At 45.9% G+C, this 25259-nt stretch overlaps 1 protein-coding gene across 1 annotated transcript in view; it reads left to right on the top strand.

The window, feature by feature from the left end:
* The first annotated feature begins 255 nt into the window (after positions 1 to 255).
* Positions 256 to 25259, top strand: part of TGFA (transforming growth factor alpha) — a 95781-nt gene continuing 70777 nt past the window's right edge. Inside the window, exon 1 of the mRNA XM_084901251.1 lies at positions 256 to 580. Within this exon, the coding sequence (XP_084757377.1) occupies positions 541 to 580 (40 nt within the window). The 5' untranslated portion in view covers positions 256 to 540. The remainder of the gene's footprint in view (positions 581 to 25259) is intronic.

Below are 25259 nucleotides of genomic sequence, written 5' to 3'. Positions count from 1 at the left end.
GAGGCTGCCACTGCGCCCGGGGACACAGGCGCTGCTGCAGGCACCGACCCTGGCGCGGGGGCCGGACTGCGCTGAGCTACTCACTACTGGTCTGAGGGTGGTGTCTGAAGTCTGGACGCTTCCTGCCTTTGGCCGGTCCTGGGTGCCAGGCGCCAGCGGTGGGGCTCAGAGAGTCCCAGATCGCCCCGCCCCGCCGCCCGCGCCCTGCACGGTGCGTGCAGTGTCCCCGCCCCCAGCCCCAAACCTCCACCCCCGATGCCCTTAGGGGGGCACCCCCATCGGGGCGGGAGGGTGATCCTCTGTGCCGGGTCCCGGGTGGCAGAGAGGTGCCGGTGACCGCCTGCCCATTTCCGCCCAGTAGCCGTGCCTGGGCGCCCGGGGAGCCGAGGCGCTCGGTCCTCCCTCCGCCCTCCCGCCCGCGCGGGGGCTGGCCTTGCCGCGGCGCCTATTTCCCGGCCCCGCAGCGCCGCTCCGCCACTCGGGCTCCGCAGGTAGGGCAGGCAGGAGGCTGGAGCGCCGCCGCCGCCCGCCGCCCGGACCATGGTCCCCTCGGCTGCACAGCTCGCCCTGGTCGCGCTCGGTACGTACTCTGCCTGCCGGCTGCGCGCCCCCTCCCTCCGCGACACCCGGCTCTGCCCTGTCCCCCTTCTTTTCTTTTCTCTGCCCGCCTGGAAGAGGGGAGCCAGGTTAGTGCTTTGCAAGGGTTGGAGGCCGAGAGGTTAAGGGGAGTCCGTGGTGATGCTTCCTAGGGATGGGGGGATCGGCGAACAGCCAGGCTTTCTTTCCCCCGCGAAGTGGCCACCGGGACCGCGCGGAGAACTTGAACCCGCCGCCTGTGTGCTCGGACCCTTGCCCGCATCTGCCTGCCTCCCTGGCTGCTGTCCTCCCCCTGCGCGGTCGGAGGGTGTAGGCTACCCCCGGGCGGGTGGCTAGCGCCCGCCCGGCCCTCCGCCCACCTCCCAGCTTCCCTCGGGTGCCCCCTCCCCATCCCGGAGCCCGAGCTCACGTTCGCGGCGCGGAGAGGTGCCTTCGGTCTCCTGGCTTACGGCGCTCTTTGGAGTAGATTGTGGATTTTTGTGCGGATTCATTGGTTTTTAATTAACTTCCCTGGGAGACGCGGTTTAAGGGTCAGCCTAGGGCAGGCGGGAAACCCTAGTTGCCTGTTTCCTTTGAGTTTGTTCTCGGAGGGGAACAAGGGAGGGGAGGAGAAGGGAGAGAAAGTTAAACCCGCAAACCCGGGTCAGGTCTGCGGAGCCGGTGAGTTCTCAGGTCCGCCTGAAGGGGATGGGCTGCGGCCCGTGCACCGCCTGGCGGGCTCCCCGCTCTCGGGTCTGTCCAGTGTGGAGACAGCAGATCAACAGCCCAGGTGCCCTGGTCATTGCCGCCGCTTCTGTGAAATGAACTGTTCCGTGAATATCCCCTGGGCTTAACCCTGTAGAGCAAGTTGCTCGCTCCATCTGAGTCTGAGAAAAGCTATGGAGCCCCTCCCCTCCGATGCCCTGAGCCGCAGCCTTGCCCAGTTCACGGTACAGTTTCAGGGGGGTCGCGGACCCATCTGTCATCCTGCCCGTGCTGGTTAGGGAATGAAGAGCAGCGTGGAGCGGATGCACGCAGCTAGATCCTCATCTGAAACTCACCAATAGGTGGCATGGTTATGGATCGCTCCTAAGACCTTTTTATTTTTTGTATTGATTATTGTTCTGATTTTAGATGTTTTCAAAGCAATAAAACATCACCAGTACACTAGAAGCCTCCTATACGCAGCTTCCCTGTTGTAATTTCCTTCGCAAATTCTAGCAGTAAAAATAATAGCCTGAGCATTCTACTCTGTGCCAGGCACGGTGCTAAGTGCTTGACAGATATTAGCTCATTTACTCTAACACGGGCCTAATGAAGAAGGCATCACCACACCTGTTTATGGAGGAGGAAAGGGAAGCCCACAGGGCCCACAGTGAGTACGGAGCTGGTCCCCAGTTATTAGAGAGTGTGGAAGGAGTGTGGCTGTGAAAAGTCACCTACCTGTGGTCTCTGGGGGCCGCTCGCCCAGGTTTGGGACTTGGCCCTGAGGAGAGGATTATGTGAAATGCTCTGGAACTTGCTGTTGAATTTTGTTCAATTCCTAGGATCTCAAGGTGGTCTTCAGCGCTTTAGTGAAACTCAGGGACAGGAAATGATAAAGGTAAACAAATGTGAGGGCCCTCTTTGAAAGCTGGTCTCCCCAACCCCATCACAGTGTGATTGCCCATGAAGGCTGCATTCATTCATCCTCTGATTTTCCTCTTTTGCGTGTGGCACTGAGGAGAATTTGGTGATCGAGCAGAAAGGGAGTACAACTTGATCTTGGTTTCCTTCTTTCAGAAAAAGGTGTATGACTAGAAGGGGTCAATGGGCGGAATTGGGGGACATTTGTAATATTTTCAACAATAAAGATTTTTTTTTTTTAAAAAAAAGAAAAGGATGTAGAAGCCTAAAAGATTGATTAATATGTAAAAGCTGGCTCATACAATTCCAAAATGTGCCAGGTTAGACTCCTGTCAAGGGCACATACCTGGGTTGCAGGTCCAACCCTCGGTTGTGGGAGACAACCTATCGATTAACTAACTACATAAATAAATAAATAAATAAATAAATAAATAAATAAATAAAAGCATTTACTAGAACTTCTGCCTTCCCTCTACTTTCTGCTAGATTACTAAATACTCATCAGTGCCACATGCATCTTTAATTTGCCCGTTTCCTCCAGAGTTGCTTTTCAAGTCCCTGAAGGCAATACCAGGCAAATCAGGCAGCATGCCATCGCTCGCCGAGACCTAGAAAGCCAGTATCTTGCCTCGCCTTCCCATTTTCATAGGGACACTCTGAGAAAGAAGCAGCCAATACTCCTGATTCCTGAGAACCTGCGCACTTGTTGGTGTTTTGGCGGGGAGAGTGTGGAGACTGGTGATTAAATGGCAACCCCGGAAAAGTAACCCAGATTCCTGTGATGGCTGCCCTCCCATGTCAGGTTTCCATCGCTGGCGGAGCAAACCTCACAGGGGCTTGGCATCTCCAGTCCCACATCCAGGGAGCAAGATGTGAAATCTTGGGCGAGTTACCTAGCTTCTCTGTGCCTTGCTTTTCCCATCTCTGAAATGGAAATATGAATAGGGTTGTTGCATGTATGTAATGAACATAGAGTAGTGCCTGGCATGGAGTGCGAGCATAATTAATCTTAGCGCCATCAAGTGATCCTTGCTGTTACGTGAACCCACAGAATTTCATTGCAGGTTATGTCAATTCTGTAACTGGGGGAGTGTCTGTCTTACTCCTCATCTCATCTCCCTGCTCCCCCTCCTTCCTAAGCCAGAAAAAAAAACACCCAACTTAAAAACCTGCCTAGTGATTTTTGTGAATATCTTTTGGCAGGTGACAAATTCAAGCAAGTTTGGGAGTTCTTTTGGACATTGTGAACTCTTTCATTTCTGATGCAAAATATTTATATGTCCTCCATAACATGTAATGGTCAGTTGTTTACTGAACTCAGCACTGAGTTCCAGTTTTCTCGACCCTAAAGTGGAAATAAAACTGTGCCCGCCTCACAGGTTATTATGAGAATCAAATGAGATGGAAATGTGGAAGCTATTTATAAACTATAAAAAGAAAGGGTTACACACAAATGAAGGTGATATGGTAACACAGAAGTAAGTTTTATAATCTAGAAATAAACATGATTATTTTTCTGGCAGCTCCCAGAAGGAGGACTGGATGCAGACCTAAAGCAGGACATCCTAGGATTCGAAGTGTCACTAAGGATGTGTAGAGCTGAAACGGGTCAGCTTCCCTGTGGATTTGGGACTGAGGCCAGCAGGAGGCATGAAGTCAGATGTTTCTCCATTGCATGGAAATTTCGTCTTTCCGTGTAGACAGTGGGGGGTTGGCCCAGAACATAGGTTTTCCTTCTTGAGCAGCCATAATTAGGGAAAGTTCACTTAGAACATGGCTGAAAAGGTGTACATGGAGCCTTAGAAGCTGAGTTTCCCATATTTGCTTTTCCAGAATTTGGTTTCCTCAGAATTTTTCTGTAATGCACCACATCCCCTGCAAATGGGGCCCTTTCTTGTATGGATAAATGATGCTTCGTGCCGTTGCGTTACTATGGTAACATACAAAAGCTAGGTGACTTTTTCCATTAGCCCTATCTCTGAGAGCCTTTTGAAAGCGTGTTTGAACAGGTCCTGCTCTCTGGGCTGCCCGCTAAAAGGGTTGGGCAATGGGAAGTGGAGGCTGGGTCAACCAAACAGGGAAAAGCCTGACACTCTGAATTGGGCGTTTTGTGCTTGGTTCCCCAGCAGTGCCCTCAAGTCACAGCCACCCGGAGGGTTTGGTAAACCAGATTGCCAGGTGGGAAACGGGAGCGTGTGCAGGGCTACCAAGTCCCCTGGTGTGGCTTATGCTGCTGCTGGGGAGGCGGGAGAGGGACTCGGGGGGAAGCACTGCTCTTCAGTCAGTGGCTGTGAGGGAAGCTTCTGGCTTAACCAATTGCATTTTATCTACAAGTGCATTCTGACATTTATAAACGCCACTGTGGATTTATGAGCAGCTATTAAAGGTGCCTGCCTCGTTGACCAGAGCAGAGTGAGAACCCTTGCTGAAGTCTCTCCATTGTTCTAAGTGTTCTTGTACTTTACCCAGGCGAAATGTGAGGATCCCACGTTACTAGACTTAAGCTAACCAATGCTAATCGTGTCACTCTTTCTTTCTTTCTTTCTTTCTTTCTTTCTTTCTTTCTTTCTTTCTTTCTTTCTTTCTTTTTTTATTACCAAAAGTGGCTGCTGTTCTGCTACTATTTCAAATATGTATATTTTTTATCCTCACCCGATGATATATTTTATTGATTTGAGAGAGAGAGAGGAAGGGAGAAAGAGAGAAACATTGATAGGTTGCCTCCCATATATACCCTGACCAGAGATCAAACCCGTAACCTTTTGGTGTTTGGGACAAGACTCCAATCGACTGAGCTACCTGACCAAGGCCATTTCAAATATTTTTAATCACCTCATTTTTAAGTATAAACTTAAGGTATAAACTAAACGTTAATGTGTTTAAAGTTGCATCTAGATAGAGACTTGGGTGCTTTTGCTTTTGTTTTGCTTTCCCCCCCCCCGCCCCCCCCCCCCCCCCCATGAAATGTCAAGTTTTAAAAAGCCTGAAATCTGGGCTACCACAACGTCTCTTAGGAACTCTTCGTTTCAAGTACAAGACACATTCTCTTTAGACCAGTGGTTCCCAGCCTTTCCCCACCTAAGCATCTCTAAGATCCTGATGCCCCCCTGTGACATATAATCCTTACTATTCAAAAAGTGAACTCCTATTCATGTGGAGGAAGCCAAAAAGGCCATTAACTTGGTTTAAACAAGTTTCCAAAGAATATGGCATCCAGGAAAGAGAAAAATAAAAGAACAAAAGAACAGTTGAAGTAATGAGGGAGAAATCACTAAGAAATTGTTTAAAATAAAAATAGTAATATGGAATTATATGAAAAAATAGCAAATAAAGTTTCAAAACACCAGAGAACTGAAATGTGTGTGTGTATATATATATATATATATATATATATATATATATATATATATATTACATATGAGGCCCCTAGAACCATAAGAAATACCAAAAAAATTTGCTGTTAATAACTCACTCTCAAATTATCTTCCTTAAAAATCAAATTATCTCCCTGTAGGGCATGTGCCCCACCTTGGAAATCACTGCTTTATACCAAATCTAAAAATCTGGGTAAATTCTTTTGAAATGTTATGAATTGGTTGTATTGAAAATGACTTAAATAAATCATTACCTAGGCTTAAAGAACAAGTTGGAAGTTTATTGAAATGGAGTTTTCATGTATTTGCTAGTGCTTTTTATTAAATCATAGGAAACCACTTTCTTTCATGTAGCGTCTCTCCCCTTGTCAAGTGAAATCTCAGTACCTTTGCTTTTAGTTTTTCATTGTCCCCTTACCTTGCAAAGCTTTCCATTTCCCCCACCTTCTCCTTCTTCTTTCTGGTACTTCTCAGGTACTCATAGGTGATTAGGGCTTCCTCCACAAGGGATGTACACATAGCTGCGTTGTGTAACAAGCTTGTCCATATAACTTAGTGGAATTCCAGCCTGCTATTGCCTTGCTTTTGTTTTTGTTTCTTAATCTTTGAATATGTTAACGTTTCTGGCTAGGAACCTCGGCAGCAGAGTTCTGCCCCTCCATGTCCTGCCTCGGATTAGCATTGGCTGGTACTTGCCCTCTCTTTCCTACCTGTTTGAGGGTTGCTTGGGGGCAGAGACCAGCCTCCATCTCTGCCCTTGGCCTTTTTGAACACAAGTGGAACTTCAGCAGCAACTACTAGATGCTACGATAGCATTTGAAGTAAGAGGACCCAGGCTTGTGTGCGAGATTTTTGTTGTTGTTGTTTGCTCATTTGCTCTTAGTTTGTTTTTTGTTTTCTTTTGTTTTGAAGATCATTACTTTTAGGTCAAAATATTGGATTCTTACAAAGAGGCCCTATCTCCAGCTTGAGTTCCTTCAGGCTTATGATCTGAGTTTGAATGAGGTCAGTCAGTAAACAAGTCTCCTGGGCACTTAGAGGATAGATGCACCTTAACTGCTCCTTCAGCATCTCTTGCCAGGTCTGCGGCCTTCTCTGTGTAATTAGTGTACTTCCAAGAGGTACAGGAGATTAACCGGCTAAATGGTACACGTAATTTGGTGACACAAAAGCGGCCAACGCTGATAAATGAGAGGTTTGCAATTACACACTCTGCTCCCTCCCTCCGCAGGCCTTGGCAACCAACTGGGGAAACACAAACTTAGGATATTTTTTTTAATTGAAAGAATCAGGGGGTTAGGGGAGAGGTAGAAGAGAATAAAGGGGGGAATAAATGGTGATAGAAGGAGACTTGACTTGAAGTGGGGAAAACACCATACAATATACAGATGTATTATAGATTTGTACACCTGAAACCTGTATAATTTTATTAACCCATATCACCCTGTAATTTTTAAAATTTTAATTTAACTTTTAAAAATAAGACATGGACACGGACAATAGTGTAGTGAAGGTCTGGAGTGGGGTGGAGGTGGGGCGGAAGGGGGCAAAGGGTGATGGGGGGACACATGTAATACTGTCAACAATTAAAAAAGAAGGAAGAGCTCAAGGCCTGTAACTGTAAGTGGCTCTGCGGAATTGGCATGTGAACAATGAAGGGACATAAACTGTTCACCTTGTCTGGCACCCAGCTCAGATGGAAGCTTGAGGCTTGGGCACTTCTCGCCTTGGGATGGCTCCTGGGTTGTTATTTTGCCTTGGAGGAGCATGTCATTGGGCCAGTTTGCATGCTATGCACACCCCCTGCCAACAAACTGAAACAATGACAGGTGTTTTTTTGCACATAGCAGACCTTGGGTGTTATAATTAGGGTTTCAAGGGATGAATCACAGGTCCCTGAACTAGAATGAAGAAAGCAAGCCTGGGGCCTGAGCATTTTTTTAGGGAGGTGAGGTAAACTCAGACATTACCCAGTTGGGGAATCCTCCTGGATCTGGACTCTCTCTGAACCTCATCAACCACAATCCTGCCCCCCACCCCCAGAAACACACACAAAACAAACACACTGATGCTGGTCACTTAGTGTTCACAGATGCACACCCTCTGGTTGCCACCTCTACATGCAAGCCATTCAGGACACACTCCTTCTCTGCCAGCCTCAGTTAGATCCTCCGTATTCTTTTTCCAAAATGAAATGGAAATCAGAATCTACAAACAAAAAGAATCTAAAAAACATGCACAGCCTTAGCCAGGTTGGCTCAGTGGATAGAGCCAACCTAAGGGTCCTGGTTCGATTCCAGTCAAGGGCACATACCTTGGTTGCAAACTCCTCCCCATTCCAAGCCCTGGTCAGGGCTCGTGCAGGAGGCAACCAACTGATGTGTTTCTCTCACATTGATGTTTCTCTCTGTGTCTTTCCCTTTCTCTTCCACTCTTCTCCTAGACCCCCCAAAGAAAGCCCAAATTTGACTCACTGGAGGAATCCTCTTACTAGGTTTAACCAGCAGGCAGGTATCCTACCAGATCTCATTCTGGGTATGGATTCAGATATTTGTATATTCACTTTTTTCCTTCAAAATGCCATTTAGTAGATTATGTTTCTCAATCTGCCTCTTCTTTCCCTATAGTATATAGGGAAACTATTTCTGTGGCAAACAATATAAATATATCCTGTCAACCTATAATTTTTTAATAACCAGGACACATTCCATTATAGAACTATCATTGTTTATTTATGTACCCCTTATTGATTGAGATGTAGGTTGTTTCAAACTTTTAAATACTCAAACCTGAAATGAAAAATTTTGCAGCTAAATTATTACTAGCGCCTTTCAATTATCTTCCATGGACTAATCCCCAAAGCTGAATTACTAAGGTCAAAGGTACACACCTTTTCACCTTTTAAAATGTTTTGACAATCTGCCCTCCAGAACATCTGTACAAATTGATACTTCTACCACCCATGTGTCAATACCTATTTATCAGCAACCTTGCCCATGGTGAATATTATCATTTTTTAGACTTTTCTAATTATGTTGGAAAATGGTATCTAATTGTTTTAATTTGTATTTCTTTGGGTAAGACCAAAGTTTGGTACAATTTAAAGATTCTTCATGTTTGAGTATTTGAATTTACTTGCTTGTGAATTCCCTGTTTCTATCCTGAGACAATGTTTTGAGTAGGTTGTTTTCGTGTTGATTTGTAAGCAGTTTTTTAAAAATTAAATTGAAAATATTTTCTTCATTTTGCCTTTTAAACTTTTATGTGTTGTGTTTAGGTTTACAGAAGCATGATTGTGTTTTTACTGTTAAGGACTTAAAATCTGTTCGTTTTTCCATGTGATTTCTACGTTTGCATAATACTTAGTCTTGGGGTAGGAAAGCATTTCAATGACTGTTTGATCTCTCATTTTCCCTTATACTTTTATGTTGTGACTTTTTGGGTTTAAATTTCAATTCTTTGGGGATGTGTTTTGGTCTAAGGTGTGAGATAAGAGTCTAACTTGCCTTTTGTTAAATAATGATCCAGTTACTCTAACACCATTTGTTGAGTAATTTATTATCTACTTACTGAATTCAAATCCCACTTTTGTCACTTGATACCCAGTTCTTAGAAGTATTGGGTCTGTTTGTGGAATTTCTGTTCTGTATTTTTGTTCTGTTCACTAATATGAGGCTCACCCTGTAATGAATCATTCTTTTGCGTTGGGAACACATCATTGCCCCAGAAAGTTGGGGCAGAAAATACTGAGAACTGGGAAAGCAGATAATGTGTTACAGTGAGTATCACTTCACTTCTCCCTCTCTGGCAAGACTTCTCTTTCCCTCCCACCCAGGGCATGTTGGAAGAAGAAACACTTGCGGTGGTGGACGAAACAAACATTTATTGTGGTGACAGAGAGAAGGATTACTTACCATGTTTCAGTCCCTGTGGAGAAAGGATGTCATTCCTCACTCACCCTCAGCTTGGTCGAGGACTGATGAGCATTGGGTCTCTCCTGAAAGGCATGACGAACCTGCCTGTGCTCTCCTATTCTTTCTGGAATTTGTGCTTTGCGGGATTTGGGGGTCACGAGGCAGGCCTACAATCCACCGTGTGATACTCTGGTTAACAGAGACTCTATTTTCATGTCCCCTTCTCAAATGGGGGTACCGTGGAGTATGCCGTGGCATACCCGGCACCCCATCCCAAACCCAGCACTTCTCCCTGGAACAAGGAATAATTGAAACATCTAAAAGGAACTTAGCTGTCAAGTGAGAACATTTTCTATATTAAAACATGCTCAGATGTATTAGTGACTAGAATGGAAAATTGAAATATCAAAATTAACTTTCAACACATAAAACCTCAAATAAATTAGGGTGTGTTTTTTCCTTTGTTTTAGACCAGGGGTCGGCAAACTCATTAGTCAACAGAGCCAAATATCAACCATACAATGATTGAAATTTCTTTTGAGAGCCAAATTTTTTAAACTTAAACTTCTTCTAACGCCACTTCTTCAAAATAGACTCACCTAGGCCATGGTATTTTGTGGAAGAGCCACACTCAAGGGGCCAAAGAGCCGCAGTTTGCCAACCACTGTTTTAGTGCCCCCAGACTCTAAAGGAATGAGTATAAGTTCCTTTTCTTTGCCATTTCTGGGATTTTAATGAAAATGTTTGAGAAATACTGTCCCATGTGGATGACTAATTTTCAGATATTTAGAGTAGAATAAGACAGTAACTAAAGTAAATAACTTTATCATATTCTTCTTACTTTTAATTTAACTTGCTTTTATTTTTCAAATAAAAACTTATGGTAAAAACTTAAATTATTGATCTTAGTTCTTTCTTCTTTGCTAATATATTTATTCGCTCTTATAAATTTGTCTCTAAATGCTGCTTTAGCCACATCCCACACATTTGGATGAGTTGTATTTCTATTTTTATTTAATTCAAAAAATTTTATTTCTGAGATTTCTTCTTTGATCCATGTATTATTTAGAAGTGTGTTGCCTAATGTTAGGTATTTAACTCCTTTGTGGTCTAAAAGTAAACATGGAATGATTTCTAATCTTTTAAATTTATTAGTGTATGTGTTATAGTCCAAAATGTGATCTGTTTTGATAAATGCTCATGTGAGCTTGAGAAAGAATGTATATATAGACAAAATAGTCTATTGATGTCAATTACATCAAGTTGTTTGATGGTGTTGTAGAGTTCAGTTATGTCCTTACTGATTTTCTGCCTGCTGGATCTGCCTATTTCTGATAGAGGAGTGTTGAAGTCTCCAACTCTGATAATGGATTTCTCTATTTTCCTTGCAATTCAATTAATTTTTGCCTCATGTATTTTGACATTCTATTGTTAGGTGCATACACATTAAAGATTGTTATGTAATCTTTATCATTGTTATGTTATGTAACTTCATCATTCTTTAATGGTTCAGAAGCTATTTCAGGGTCTCTCAGTGCCTGAAGGTCATCACTAGTAAACTTTGATTCCCATATGGTACCTGTAATTATTGCAGAACTTCCATTGCTACCTGTGAATTAGAAGTTCCAGTGAGTAGTTTTCTCCCTGGCTTAGTTAAGCAAAGTTCTGCTCTATTTTAAATTTCCTTGGGGGAGAAAAAAGTACAAAAGACATTACTCCAAGTTCCTAAATTGGGATCAAATGCTCTATTAGGATCAAGAGAGTGGTACCCTAATGAAGGCCATCATTTCAAGTAAGCTCTTATTTTGAACCTTCTGTAGGTTGTAAAAGGTTTTGGTGAATGAACTGGTTATGCCTCAGTGAATAACTTAAAAGTTAGAGATTTATGCTTAGGAAAACAACATCAACTCACTGTGTAATGTGAGCTTATTTCTTGTGAAGTGCCTCTTTCCCTTACTGTGGAAGAGAGGGAAGATAAACAAAAGTCCTTTCAACTAAATTGGATTTATCTTTTATTTCTGATAAAAGGCAGGACTTTTTTTCCTTTTAACAGTAATAACAGAGGCATTCAGAGTACCTCCACTGTCATCCCGTATAGACTATCTCCAAGTGATCAAACAGTTGTGGATTTCATAAGCTGGGGCTAATGTAATGTGGTTCCTAATTCACCAGTGATAGCCACTTAATTCACTTAATGCTGTATTATAGAGCTAATGGGCTGAATAACAAAAATAAGATTCATCAGCTCAAAGTGAGGGATTCTATTTACTTGTTTGTTGAAGGTACTTATTTTATACATGGATTGTGCAGATTCTCTGCAGGGTTTGGTGATATTAATGAAGAGGCCAGCGACCTAGCGTGGTGCCCTGCCCCTGAATTTCTCATAGCTTGTAGCAGAAGTAGACACACAATCTTTCTCAATATGATGAGATACACAGCAGGCACCTAGGGATCAAGAGGAGGGTTCTTGGTGTGACAGGGTAATGTACTCTTTGAGGAGATAATGGCCACCACTTAGCACAGTGCCTGTATATGGTAATTTCTTGAAGTGCTTTATGTGTTTCACAAACTCCTTTAACCCATCTAGAAATCCTGTTTTGCAGATGAGCAAACTGAGGCACAAAATATAAAGTAACTCACACAAGCTCCCACAGTCGGCAGGTGGAAGAATTGGGATTTGAACCCAAAATCCTTGCCTGCTGATCTAGCCATCTCACTAGTGTGCTTCTCTGTGTCAGTCATGGAAGGCTCTGGATGCTGAGGTGTCTGGAGTCTCTCGAATGAGAGAATGCCATTTTCAGCAGACATTAGGTTCAACTTAATCAGATTTTCAGACAGCCACTCCCCTAAATATTTACCATATTGAGAGTACTTTCCATGCATGTAAGTGTCATGCTGGCTAAAAATAAATCTTATTACTTCCCAACACTGTGAAATATCATAAAGAAATGAGTGTGGTAGAGTCCTTTTTTTCTCTCCTTTGATCAAGACTTCAGATGTGCAGAAGACAGATCACATGAGTTGTCCTACCTGACATTTTTTGTTGTGACCAGACAACCTCAAATAAGAAATTCACTAGTGGAGGCCTGTTGGCATTTCTGCCATAATATTTTTAAAATATATTTTATTGATTTTGTACAGAGAGGAAGGGAGAGAGATAGAGAGTTGGAAACATCAATGAGAGAGAGTCATCGATCAGCTGCCTCTTGCACACCCCCTACTGGGGATATGCCCGCAACCAAGGTACATGCCCTTGACCGGAATCGAACCCAGGACCTTTCAGTCCCCAAGCCGATGCTCTATCCGTTGAGCCAAACCGGTTTCGGCTTCTGCCATAATTTTTAAAAAATATATTTTTACTGACTTCAAAGAGGAAGAGAGAGGAAGAGATAGAGATAGATAGAAACATCAGTGAAGAAACAGAATCATTGATTGGCTGTCTCCTGCATGCCCCACACGGGATTGAGCCTGAAACCTGGGCATATGCCTTGACTGGGAATCGAACCATGACCTCCTGGTTCATAGGTCAATGCTCAACCACTAGGCCATGTTGGCCAGGCTCTGCCATAAATTTTTTAAAGGTGTTGTTTTAAAGGATAATCTCTTCCATTTATGCCTGAAAGTCACAGCACATGAACTGTAGTCTCTAAAGCCCTCTACTAGGGTGCTGGCTTCACCTCCTCCTCACCCCGTTTCCACACCTCCCCAGGGGACATTTCCCCAGATAATAGCGGAACATGGCAGAGTCTTTAACACTTTTACCTTAACACATTTAGTGCTTCACAGTCCAACTAAAGATAGAATCTGGGTTAGCACATTTGCTAATAGCTGGCTTCCTTACAGACTCTTCACCCCCAACTTTAGCCATAATACGTACCCACAAAAAAGTGCAAGCATTTCCATTGACTTGGTGGAGTAGCTGATCAGAACAAAATAGCATTTATGGTTTCACCTGCCCATGGGACTTTCTTCATGCAGTTGGCAGCATTTTTTGATGACCCTTGCACCTCTGAATACATAGTTTATATCTGGATCCTCAAGTGTTAGCGTCCACCCATGATTATTAAAGGCGATTTTCCCCCTTGGGTAAAGGTGAAGGTGTACGCATTGGCATACTGTATCGCCAACACGTGAAACAGCCAGTGGGACGGACCTCCTTTGCAATGAGTGAGCAGCTGGAAAAAGAAAATGTACGTTTTAAAAATCAGTGTCTCAATTAAAGGACCTTATTTGATAATCCTTTTCTACAGTTATCTCCCCTTAATCGGTTTGCTTAAAGTGGATCATCTCCACTGAAGTGCCCCTCGATTCCCACCCCCCATAGTGACTGCTAGGTAGTTAAAAGCCCATCCTGCTGGCCCATGCAAGGGAGGGGAGGGGAATGCTGACATTTTAGGGAGCCAGAAAACTAAATTATCTCCTGAGGTTTAAATACACAGATAGTAGCTCCTTATAAAAATCCCGTTGTTCTCAGAGCTGAGTGCCTGCCTGTGTTTTCCGCGGGGCTTCTGCACACTGCCCCACAGGCTTTCTTGATCTTCACTTGCGTCACCTAATATCTAGTGACCCACTCTCAAACATTTCTTCCTTGATTGATGCTCTTAGTTGTAACATTCAGCCGGAGAAAGAAAGGTTGAACCTTTTGGAATGGAACAGTCCCTTTGGGTCAAAAGTCCTTCATCTTTTCCGCTTGCAACCCAGAACCCAAGGAACCAGAATTGCAAGGAGCTGTTGAGTGATGACAAGGAAAAGACTTTGGTGAAACGAGCCTGCTCTTTCCCAGAAGACAAGAAAATAAATGTGCTTAATCCCTCCTCGATGGGCTTCACCTACTAATCAGGGAACACCGCTTTCCGGCTGTTTGCTCTTCGCCTCTGAGAGGAGCTGCCTGAAGCGGGGACAGGGTTCTGCTCCTGTGGTGACTGTTCCCAGGCCAAGGGCGGAGATGGTCTGTCTGAGAGGCAGCTCCTCTGCAGAGAGCCCCACAGGCCTGCCCTGCAGATGGACAGTTTATCTGAGTTCCCAGCCTTGAGAAGTGAACCAGAGAGGGGTGTGGGTACATTTGTTATGCCAGAAAATGGGATATGATACGTGCCTTCCATGGAATATATACCATTACGCAAGGCAGGTACCAGCTGCCCTTGTGATTGGGAGAGAGAGTCAAGCCCTCTCTCTGATGTGCGTGGTCTTCACCCCTGAGGACCACAAAGCCCAGAACCCAGCTCTGCTCAGCCAGGAATGCCCTCTGGGAGCTGTGATGTCATCTGACTCCACGGCGAGCAGAGCCGAGCCGAGCCAATGTGGGTGAACGGCCTCACTGTTTGGCCTTGAAGATAACAGTCATTAACTTTTGTGGAAAAGCATGTTTAGGCTCCCAATAGAAAGCAGTGAAGAAATCTGGGTTGTTCTGAACTACCCACCTACATACTATCCTTGGTTTTCTCCACTTTAGCCTCTTTCATAAATGGCTCTGTCATTGTTTTCACCTGGGCTGTGTAACACCTGATGAGCTAGCTGTTTCCAGAGGCTGCACAGCAGACATTTTCTGAAAATCTGGGGCTTGTTTATGTAAAAACTTTGGCTTTGAGGAGGCAGAGACATTGATAGAAATAGCTATTGATATTCTTGGGTTCTACCTCCTTTGTGCTGGGGGGAAAGGGATCCACATTGATGTTGTCATCATACCAGCCGTGCTTCCGGATGGCCTCTTGCTCCACTGACAGTAATTGTGTGTGAGAGTGTGTGCGTTTCATGTAGATGTTTCATTTCCTATTTCATGGGCCTTTTTTTTTTTCTTGCCCCTATTCTCAACTTCTGCAGTGCCTTGCAGAAAATGTAACACTGAGTGGTTGACAAATACGTTTTTATCAATGACAAATAATTTACCCCCAGTTTCTCTCTTCACTTCTCTCTTCCTCTTCCTCCTCCTCCTACCCTCATTTCCAAAACTTCATTGACATAGCAATGGATATTACAGGAGCAGAAGTGGGAAATGGTTCCACTTCCTAGGTCAACTGTGATTTCTTGGAAGTGGCTGTTCAGAAGGATTTAAGGTTGCACCTGTGGGGATAGTGCTGTAATCGATTAGTAATGTCTGCTGCAGGCTGAGTATGGATGGGTGATACATGTGCATGGTATTTGATTCCTGCTGGAGATGGTAGGACACTTTAAGAATGAGAAAAAATATGTGTTTTCAAAGAACTGGTTGAAAACAGTATGCACCACTTATGTCTCTTACATTTCATGCCCTTTTAAACGCACTACTCTGGTTTTTTAAAAGGTGTTCCATAAACCTAAAACCATAACCATAGAAGTGTTATGGAGTCCTGTTAGGCAGGATTAGCATCCCAGCATGGCAAGAAGCCTCTGAGGGTGTGGACTGGTATGTCCTGTCATCATTCAGGACACGGTTGTTTGCCTCCCTTCAAAGTAAGAAGCAGAAAATCACAGCTAATGCTGGGTGACGAAGCTCCATGGTGACTCAAGTCAGCCAGTCTGGGGCCCTTGTTGAGTTACCAGCAAGAGTGTTCTGGCCGCCTCCTGATTCACAAGGAACACTGACTTCCACCCGTCCTCGAGGGAAGGACTCCTTTCCCAAGAGGACGCGTGGCATGTTGAATGCTCAGCTGTATAGCCAACTTAGTATCATTACACCTGCATCCGTGAGGGCCACTGTCTGTTCAGTTCTCTTCCATAGGCATCATGGTTCGGGTGAAGGGAGGTAGGAGGGGGGTGGCTCTGAGGAAAGTAGAGAGCTAGGCTGTGCCCGCAGGTGCACAAGAGGTTGCTGCAGAGACAGGGCATTTAGTGCAGAGAAACCCGGAGCAGAGAATAGCCTCTGAGTCTGTGCATTTGCAACTTGCGCATGTTCTGGTCCCAAGTCCGCACAGAGCCTGTTCTCTTTGCTCCTTGTGTTTCTCCCGGGGTGTCTGGAGTTACCTTAGACTGCGATTCTTAGGACCTGCCTGGCGATGACCCTTCGTTTTAGCCTGTGGCATCCCAGAGGGTCTCAGGGATAGTAGGCAAACCCTGGAAGGGATTTTATTAAGAGCTCTTTAGAGAAGTTTGAGTTCATCAGGACCAAGATAATACTGTGTGGATTTGACCCTTGTGGGCAGTCAGCCTGCTAATGGATTTCTCTAGGCCTGTGTTCTGGTACGTTTGTTCATTTGTTTGCTTTTTAATTTTTTGAAAGAGAAGAGTGGTCAGGAGAGGTTTTTGAAGCTTGAACTGGCCTTGATGTTTGAACTGGCCTTGAAAGTTGAAGAAGGCCTGGGAAGGTGAAGAGAAGGCAGGGGAATGGTAGAGATGAAGGTGGGGTCCCTGAGGAACGGGCCAAAGCACACCTCCTGTGTTCAGTCCTCCCAAGTTCAGTGAGTCCTGTCACTCTGATGAAGTTATCTTCCACATCCGACCACTTCTCACATCCTTCCCCACTGCCCCTCGTCTTTCACCTGGCCCTCTGCATTAGTCTCATCTTCGCTCCTTCCACTTCCTGTTCTGCCTCTGGTAAGGCCTTGTCTGTTCTCTGTACCCTGAGTGAGCCCTTCGAACATATTGCTCCTCTACTCAAAACTTTCCAGCAGCTGTTCAGCCTAGAATGAAATTCAGATTCCTAGTGCTCTCCGTGAGAGAAGTCTGCATCTCTCCAGCCTCATTTCCCACCATCCTGCTCCAGCAATGCCAGCCTTCTTGTTCTTCTTTGAACAGGCTAAGCTCACTCCACCACAGGACCTTTGCACTTGCTGTCTCTTTACCTTTGGATGCTTTCCCCCAGGTATTTGCAGGACTGGTTCCCTACATGTATCCAGGTCTCTGTTAGTTGTCACCAGTTCAGAAAGAACATCCACAATGATTTTATTGATCTACACACACACACACACACACACACACACACACACACACACACTTCCAGTGTCTGCATTATTTCTTGGAGATCTGTCATCACACACAAGTGTTCATAGTGTCTTATTCCAGAATAAAGAACCTAGATTCCACAAAGTCCTTGTAAAGTTTTGCTGCTCAGGTATTGTCTTCTTTGGTTCACATTCCCTAGACATATGTGAGAAGATTTGACTCAAAAAGGAGCTGAATTCATTTAACAAGTACTATTGAGAGCTATCTTTGTGTCAGGCACTGTTTGAGCATCTAGAATACAGCAAATCAAAAAACACCACCTCTCGCTCACCCACCACTTGATCCCAAAAGGACAGAAAATAAACGAACAAACATACAATAAAGTGTCAGGTTGTGACAGAACTGGGGATGGGGAGTGAGCCGCTTGCTTCATTCATTACCTGGATCATAGGTTTCCATAGAAGGATGGTGTGGAGCACGTAAACAAACCCAGTGCTGTTCTGTCCCTTTCCTGCCTGAAGTGTAAGAAAGAAGGGAGAGGAGGATGGGAAAGTCTCTAACTGTAGCTTTATTTTGTTATGACAAAGGCTGTGCTTGACACCTACCGGGGAGCATACTCTCAGATGCAGCTGGAAGGTCAGGAAACTGGATGAAACCATCTTTCTAGCAGCTCTCATATTCTGCTCCCTCCGTCTCAGAGCTGACAGCGGGTGACAACAGACTGAAAAGTGTATTCGTAACTTGTCCTTCTCTAAGAGACAGCACATCTAGGAAAAGTCATCTATATTATTTTATTTATTTTATTTTATTTGAAATATATTTTTTATTAATTTAAGAGAGGAAGCAAGAAGGAGAGATAGAGATAGAAACATCAGTGATGAGAGAGAATCATTGATTGGCTGCCTCCTGCATGATTAGGAATCAAGCCCACAAGCCAGGCATGTGCCCTGACCTGGCATCGAACCGTGACCTCCTGGTTCATAAGTCGATGCTCACCCACTGGGAAACATCATCTGTTTTACATGAGGGGCCACAGAAGCAAGGCCAGCTGCCCTGAAACCGGGTCCTGGGTTTCCTTGATTGTTTCAGAGGCTGCTCAGACTGCTGGCTGTGCCTGTCAGCCTCTCTGCTGGAAGACTTCTTTTGAAGACCCCTCCCCCATTATTCCTCCCTTCCCTCCCCTCCAGTCCCGTACCCTGCCTTCTCCCCAGCCTGTCTCCACAGGGAACGTGATTCTCCCCCCGCTTTCTCTCATCGGACTTGCTCCCTGTTTGAGAGGAAGGCGCAGGGTACATGGCAGCCCAGCCCAGTCGGATCAGCCGCTGACAAAGCTGGCCATTGCCTGTCCTGGGAGCCACTGTCAACACTGAGTGAGCACATCCCTACAACACATTTCACAACAGAGGAGAAATCAGTGTGCTCCTCATACTCACTAGTAAGTTTTCAGCTGGCCGGGATTCACAGGGATGGCAAAGGCTGGTCAGGAATTTAGCTCTGTTGTCTGTCTTTCTACTCGGTCACGCTGATGAGGCAGCGATGATGCCCAGAGCTGTGGGCTCCATGGAAGGCTGCACAGTGTCTCCTCTGTCTTTCCAGAAAAGTCCAACCCAAGCTGTTTGTGCCAGCTTGGCCTTCCTAGGAGAAGGACGTTGTACTTGGGCTTAGGGAAACAGTAAGACTAGACATTTAGGATGTGAGTCCATAGGGTTGTAGTTGTTATCAGCTGGGGGTTTTTAATAGACATTTTTAGAGCAATTTCAGGTTTGTAGAAAAATTTAGTGAGAAGTTCAGACTTCCTATATACTTCCTTATCCACCCCCACACACACAATTCCCCTTATTGTTAACATCTTGCGTTAGTGTGGTACATTTGCAACAGTTGATGGGTCATTATTGGTGCATTATTATTAACTAAAAGTTATTTTTTTTTTTTTAAACTAGAGTTAAGTGTGAACTAAAACCCCTAGTTTACATTAGGGTCTATTCTTTGCATAGTGCATTCTATGAGTTTTGACGAATGCAAAATGACCTGTATCCACCATTGTAGTGTCATACAGAATAGTTTCACTGCCCTTACAACCCCTGGCGTTTCCCCTAAAAAATAACCTTTTTCCCTCCCTTGTTCTAAGCTCCTGGAAACCCGGATCTTTTTACTGTCTTTTCCAGAATATCATAGCATTGGAATCACAGTCTGTCCATAGATTTTTATGAATAGTTTCTTTCACTTAATAATATGCATTTAAGGTTTCTCCGTGTCTTCTTATGGCTTCATAGCTCACTTCTTTTCATTGCTGCATAGTACTCCATTGTCTGGGTGTTCCACGGTTTATCCACTCACCTATAGAAGGTCACTTCCAAGTTTGGGCAATTATGAGTGCAGGTTTTCTGTGGACATAAGTTTTCAATCATTTGAATAAATACCAAGGAGCTCAGTTGCTGGGCCATATGGTAAGACTGTGGTTAGTGTTGTAAGAAACCACCAAAAACTGCCCTCCAAGGAGGCTGTACCATTTTACCGGCTGATTTTGGTTCCTATACCACTCTCATTGAGATGAGCCTGGTTTTCCTAAACAGTGCTTCACTAACACACTGAATGTTAATAATCTAACACCTTTTTCTCACTGCACCCCTGCCTGGGACTTAAACATACAGGGCTGCCACCCACATTCTTCTTTCTGTCATCCTCCTGTTCCTGCTAGAGCTAAATCATGCTGGCAGAAAACTTCCTCTTTTCCTGCTCCTTCTGCTCTTTTGTTTCTCATCTCTACCTGTCTGCAAAGGAGCAAACAAATACAGGAGCAGGAGCAGAGTTGTTGTTGTTGTTGGTGGTGGTGGTGGTGAGGGAGGGACGCACACCCACCAGTTTTCCATGGAAGAGCTACTGTGTCTTCCCTGGATTTTTGTCTTCCTTTCAAATGCTTTAGGTTGACACCACTAAATGAATCTGATGCTCTCTGCCCCAAAACGGTGGTGCCTGTCCCTTACTGGTTTGTGTCAGTCCACAAATAAGACTCTCCTATACAGCTAAGTCCTGTGGGGGCATTCATGATCAGCTTTGCTACCCAGGTCAGAAGAACTCGCGTTGCTCTGAGGGAAATACATCAGGGGCCTAAAATCGGAAAGGTGGCCCAAGAAACAGTCAAATGCATCACCTCTCCAGTCAGTTCCCTCCCTCTCAGGGCTCCTGAGAGTCTCTCTGGCACCTCATGACTGTAAAACACTGGGGGTGGGTTTGTTTGTGGCTTGTCGGTCTTGTTACTTTATAGGTGGGCTTTGTATTATGCAACCCAAATACTTTAGGTTAATATAGAGACAGACAGACAGACAGACAGACAGACAGATGAACATAAGAAAAGAGAGAATTCCTGAATGGGGAAGGGAGCATCCCAGTTAACTGAGGGCAGGCTCATCACCATGGTTACTCTACAACAGGGGTAGGGAACATCTGGCCCGTGGGCCACATAAGGTCCATGAAATCATTCGGTCTAACTCTGCCAAGGGATTAGGGGTGAGTTAATCAAATGTTTGACCAAGTACAGCAGGCTAATTTTTAGGTTGATAGTTTTGTATGGTCCTTATGATGTTATAAATATTCAAATGGCCCTTGGCAGAGAAAAGGCTCCCACCCCTGCTTTACAAGCTTCCCCGAGACCTTTTGCCAGGCTCTGATGAGTGGCCCTGCTGTGGATGTGACTGCCAGCTGTTGCGCTTCTGCCCATTCATTTGGAGGCTGAAGAGACTTTCCCTGTTGGGGTCCAAAATTTCTTTAAAAAGTGTACTATTAGCATCTTATTCAGGCCAAAGTCCTGTGCATTACAGCGATTTAGCATTCCAGCTCTCACCCACTATATACCAGGAGTGCCCCTGAGTCATTGTGACGACCAAAAACTACCCTCAACAAAACTACCCTCACCGGTTTCCACGTGCTCCTGCGGAGCCAGTGCCGGCAGTGCCTCTCCTGTCGGGGCTCAGGGTGGCAGGGTCTCCCAGGGGAAGGAGGTCAGTCTGAGCACCTCCTGCCCGCTGCTCCTCCGGGCCCTTTCAGCAGCTGGTACCTGCACTTATCACTCAGGCCCTTCCTCACCCACTCTCTCCTCCTTTTCCTCCTTCTCGCCCTCTTCTTCCTCTTCCTCCTCCTACACCTCCTCTTCCTCTTTCTCTTCCTTCTCCTCTTCCTCCTGCCCCTCACTTCCTGGGCCCTAGAAAAAGAACATAGACAGTGTCCCAGTTGGCAGCACGATGTGGGTTGAGAAATGTGGGGTTATCAGAACTTCTTGGTGTTTCCCCCTTAACTCTTAAAAATCTGGAGTTCTGGAAACTTGTCTCCTCTGCTTGAACCTTGCTTCTCAATCAGTGGCCCTTACCTAATCAATGAGTTCTCCACAGGGGTGTTCTGTGGCCACCCCTAAAACACAGGGCACAGGGGATCAGCTGATCACAGTGGTGATCAGCATTGGGGCATCACTGCCCCCTCTGCCCCCCTCCTTCTCCCACCCCCGCAAGCTGGTGCCACATTGAACTGAAATTCTGCCAAGTCACACAGGTATTTATCTTAGCCCAAACCCCCAATTTCACAGTGCCTTCTGCAGGGTGGCTCCGGGGCTGCCCTGAGTGGAGCGGTGGGAAGGGGTGAGTTTGTCATTACTAAGCTATTCACAGGGAGGAAGTGGGGCAGAAGTCAAGGATTGCTTATTTTTTACCTCCTCCCTGCTCGTAGCCTACTTCCAAGCCACTTGTAGTAAGTGATGTTTACATATGGCCTTGACGGGGCTGAAGGATTCGCCTGGCTTGGTTGGCTCTGCTGAGAAGCTAACTCTGCTGGTCTGAGGTCCGCACAGGCAAAGCCCCTGCTGACCAGAGGTTGGGAATTCTGGGGCCACCACAAGCCAGGGGAAGCTGAGATGCGGGCAACGGGCCTCCCTGGACGGGGAGGGGCTTGCACCATGCAGTGGGCTCTTCCAGAGCTGGCATTTGATTCCTGAATTTCCTGGCAGCCAGGTCTCCACTCTCTGGTTCACAGTACTGAGGGGCCCGGGCACTGCAGATAGAGCCATTGTGTCTACTGCTTTATCCTGGCCTATCTTTAGTACACTTCCCACCCCTTCTTTCCTCTGGGACTCAGGGAGTGTCCAGCGTAGTCCCTTCCACAGACACCTTAATGCCTCGACTCTGTGTCAGTCAGCTGGAACAGGATTTTAGAGCGCCTCGGCTTGGCACAGCTTCGTGTGACCTCGGAGCTCAGCCCTGGTACAGCCTGTTGGTGATTCAGTGGCCAGGGAACTCCAGCTAGCCTGGGATACTTGCCCTGCTGCTCTGCCACCTCTGCACGGGGCCCCTCAGCCCGCCAGCGCAGGAGCAGGCCTTGCGGAAGAGGAAGTTTGACTCAGGACCCAGCCCTTGGTCCAGGTCTCTGATAAGGCGTTAACTCTGCTGGAGATATGACTGCTGCCTCTGAACAGAAAGGGTGCGGCGTAGATGTGGGGGAATGAGACCAGTCACCAGGCCTTCCTCACCCAGACGAGATGCCTGTGTATCCTGGTTAACTGTTTGAGTGGAAGAGGTCATTTGCCCCTGTGAGCTGTTTGCATTATTGGCAGGGGTCCTTTCAGACCACCAGATCAGGCTTTTATATTTAGTCATTTATTTTTTACACACTTTCCTGGAAGTCAAAAGAACACATGTCATCTTCTTTTACAGCTGTAACACTTCTCTGGTGCATGTGGTATCGGTCCTGGGCATTCATCAGGCCCTCGACTCCGAAGAATTCAAAGCATTTTATAAATTTTCTCATTTGCCCCTTGAAGTGGGGAGAGGAAGATAGTATTTGGTTCTCCTGAATCAACAGTGGAAAATGAGGTCTGGGCTGAGAGGGACAGGGAAGGCCCATGTGAGTGACTGGAGTGGGCCGTGTGCCTGCCCTGTTGCTGACAGGGGTCAGTGGGTGAAAGGTGAGAATGCTACCTGCTGGAGTGGTCAGCAGGGTGCGTGGAGGACATGGGGGTGGAGCTGGGCCTGGAAGACTGGATAGAAGTGAGGTCAGGGCAGCAGGAGGGTTTTAGGCATGAAAAAAACTGGTGAGTGTATTTAGGAGACCTGAGCCAGGTACACACATTTGGGTGGATATTCACAAACACAAGTTAGTGTGTTGGCTTCAGTTGTGTCTCCTCATCTGGACTGTAAACCTGTGGCAAGCCCTGCCTTTGCCTGCGGAGCCCCTGAAGATGAAGTGCTCAGCAAACACTGGCTGGCTGGCCAGCCTGCAGCTCCAAGCCATTCAATGAGCTCTACACCCCTTATCACACCCTCTGTCTTCCCCTACTTGCGGTCTGAGGTTCAGGTCTTCCTGTTTTCTCATCAAGTTTTCAGGCGAGCCTACCAAAATGAGTTAAGGATTTAAAAAGAAAAAGATAAAAAAGAAAACACGTTTTAGGGGTCATCTTATCAGTGACGAAACAACTGAAGATCATCTTGACATGCGGTTCAGCAGCTGCACTCCCAGCTCGGAAGGACGGCACTTTCCCCCACTCCCAGGGCCTCTCTCCATGTTAGCGAGACTAGTTGACATCATTGTTGAAACAGAAGACACATTTTAACTCACCGCCCATCTGAATGGTGGTGCAGCCCGACATTTGTAATGGAATTCAATGTTTGTGGGACATTTCCATGGGACAAGTGCACTACAGATGTGAGAGAAGGAACTGTGTGAGTCCTTTGCTATCTCAGCAGTACCTAGAACTGTGTCTGCCAGGTGGTGGGTGCTCAGTGAGCACCTGTTGAATGAATGAATGGCAGGGTTCAAGTGTCCTTTATTTCCACTGAAATCAGAATAAGACTTAGAGCTTAGAGCTGTGGGGGTCTAGGATAGATGTGAGCAGTAAATTACCAAGGATCAGCTGGGTGTTTTTTTTATTCCCCATGTGCACACTCTCAATACCCACCCCCTCCAACTCTGTGACCTCTCAGAGAAATTCAGCTCCAGGGATCAAAAAGCTAATGAGGTGTGGGTGTTATGCCAGGTGTGAGGGTAGATATGAGTACGGCACGGTTCCTGACCACACTGGAGATCAGATGTGAAAACTTTTGAACTACAAGGCAAATCAAATAAGGACTTCTCCAAATAAATGATTATTTCTGACGTGTGAGTGAAGATTTGAGAGGCAAATCTGATATCCGTGAGTAGAGGGAGGGGCCTGCCAACTTGAGAGGTTGGCACAATACATATTCATGGTAACTCTCTATAGCAATAGCTACCATGTGTGTGCCACTCAACATACTTCATGTGTCCCCTCACTTCATCTTTAACCCTGTGCAAAAGCTGGATAGCTTTCTCTCTTTTTACAATGAAGGAAACCAAGGCTCAGGCAGTGAAGCAGATATCACACAGCTGCAAGGACTTGTCAGGTCCCTTAGTGGTGTGAACCCAAGGCACGGACTTCTGAGGGAGGGCAAGTCATGTGCAGGGAAAGGGGGCAGTGCCTGACGGGAGTGATGGGAAGAGCAGGTGAAAGTGGAGTTTAGGACCCAGACATACACCTTAAATCTCTGCGTGGGACTTGGACTGGGTTCTCTGTGCAGGAAGCCCCTAGGGGAGGTTAGAGGAAAGGAGTGCTAGGGTCCAGCGGGTGCTTCAGGAAGGTCTCTCTGGCAGCAGGAGCAAAGGGAAAAAAAAAAAGCTGTTGGCAGGAAAATCAGTTAGACAACTATTGCGATAGCCCGGGAGAGATGATGAGGCCTGAACTGGGGCAGCGGCAGCAGAGGCAGGGGGCTGGACGAGATGGACAGTGTGGAGGCAGGTTGTGTAGGAGGCTTTGATTGGATACCAGGTAAAGGAGAGGGAGGGAGGGATGATGTCTGTTGGGCCTTCAGCCCCGCCCAGAAGTGAAGAGGAGGGGGTGGGACAGGTCAGGGGATGA

This window comes from Pipistrellus hanaki (genome assembly GCF_964339955.1).
Source record: "Pipistrellus hanaki genome assembly, chromosome: 12".
NCBI classification, from domain to species: domain Eukaryota; kingdom Metazoa; phylum Chordata; class Mammalia; order Chiroptera; family Vespertilionidae; genus Pipistrellus; species Pipistrellus hanaki.
Note: the sequence above shows the minus strand (reverse complement) of the source record. Positions and strands in the feature narration are given on the sequence as shown.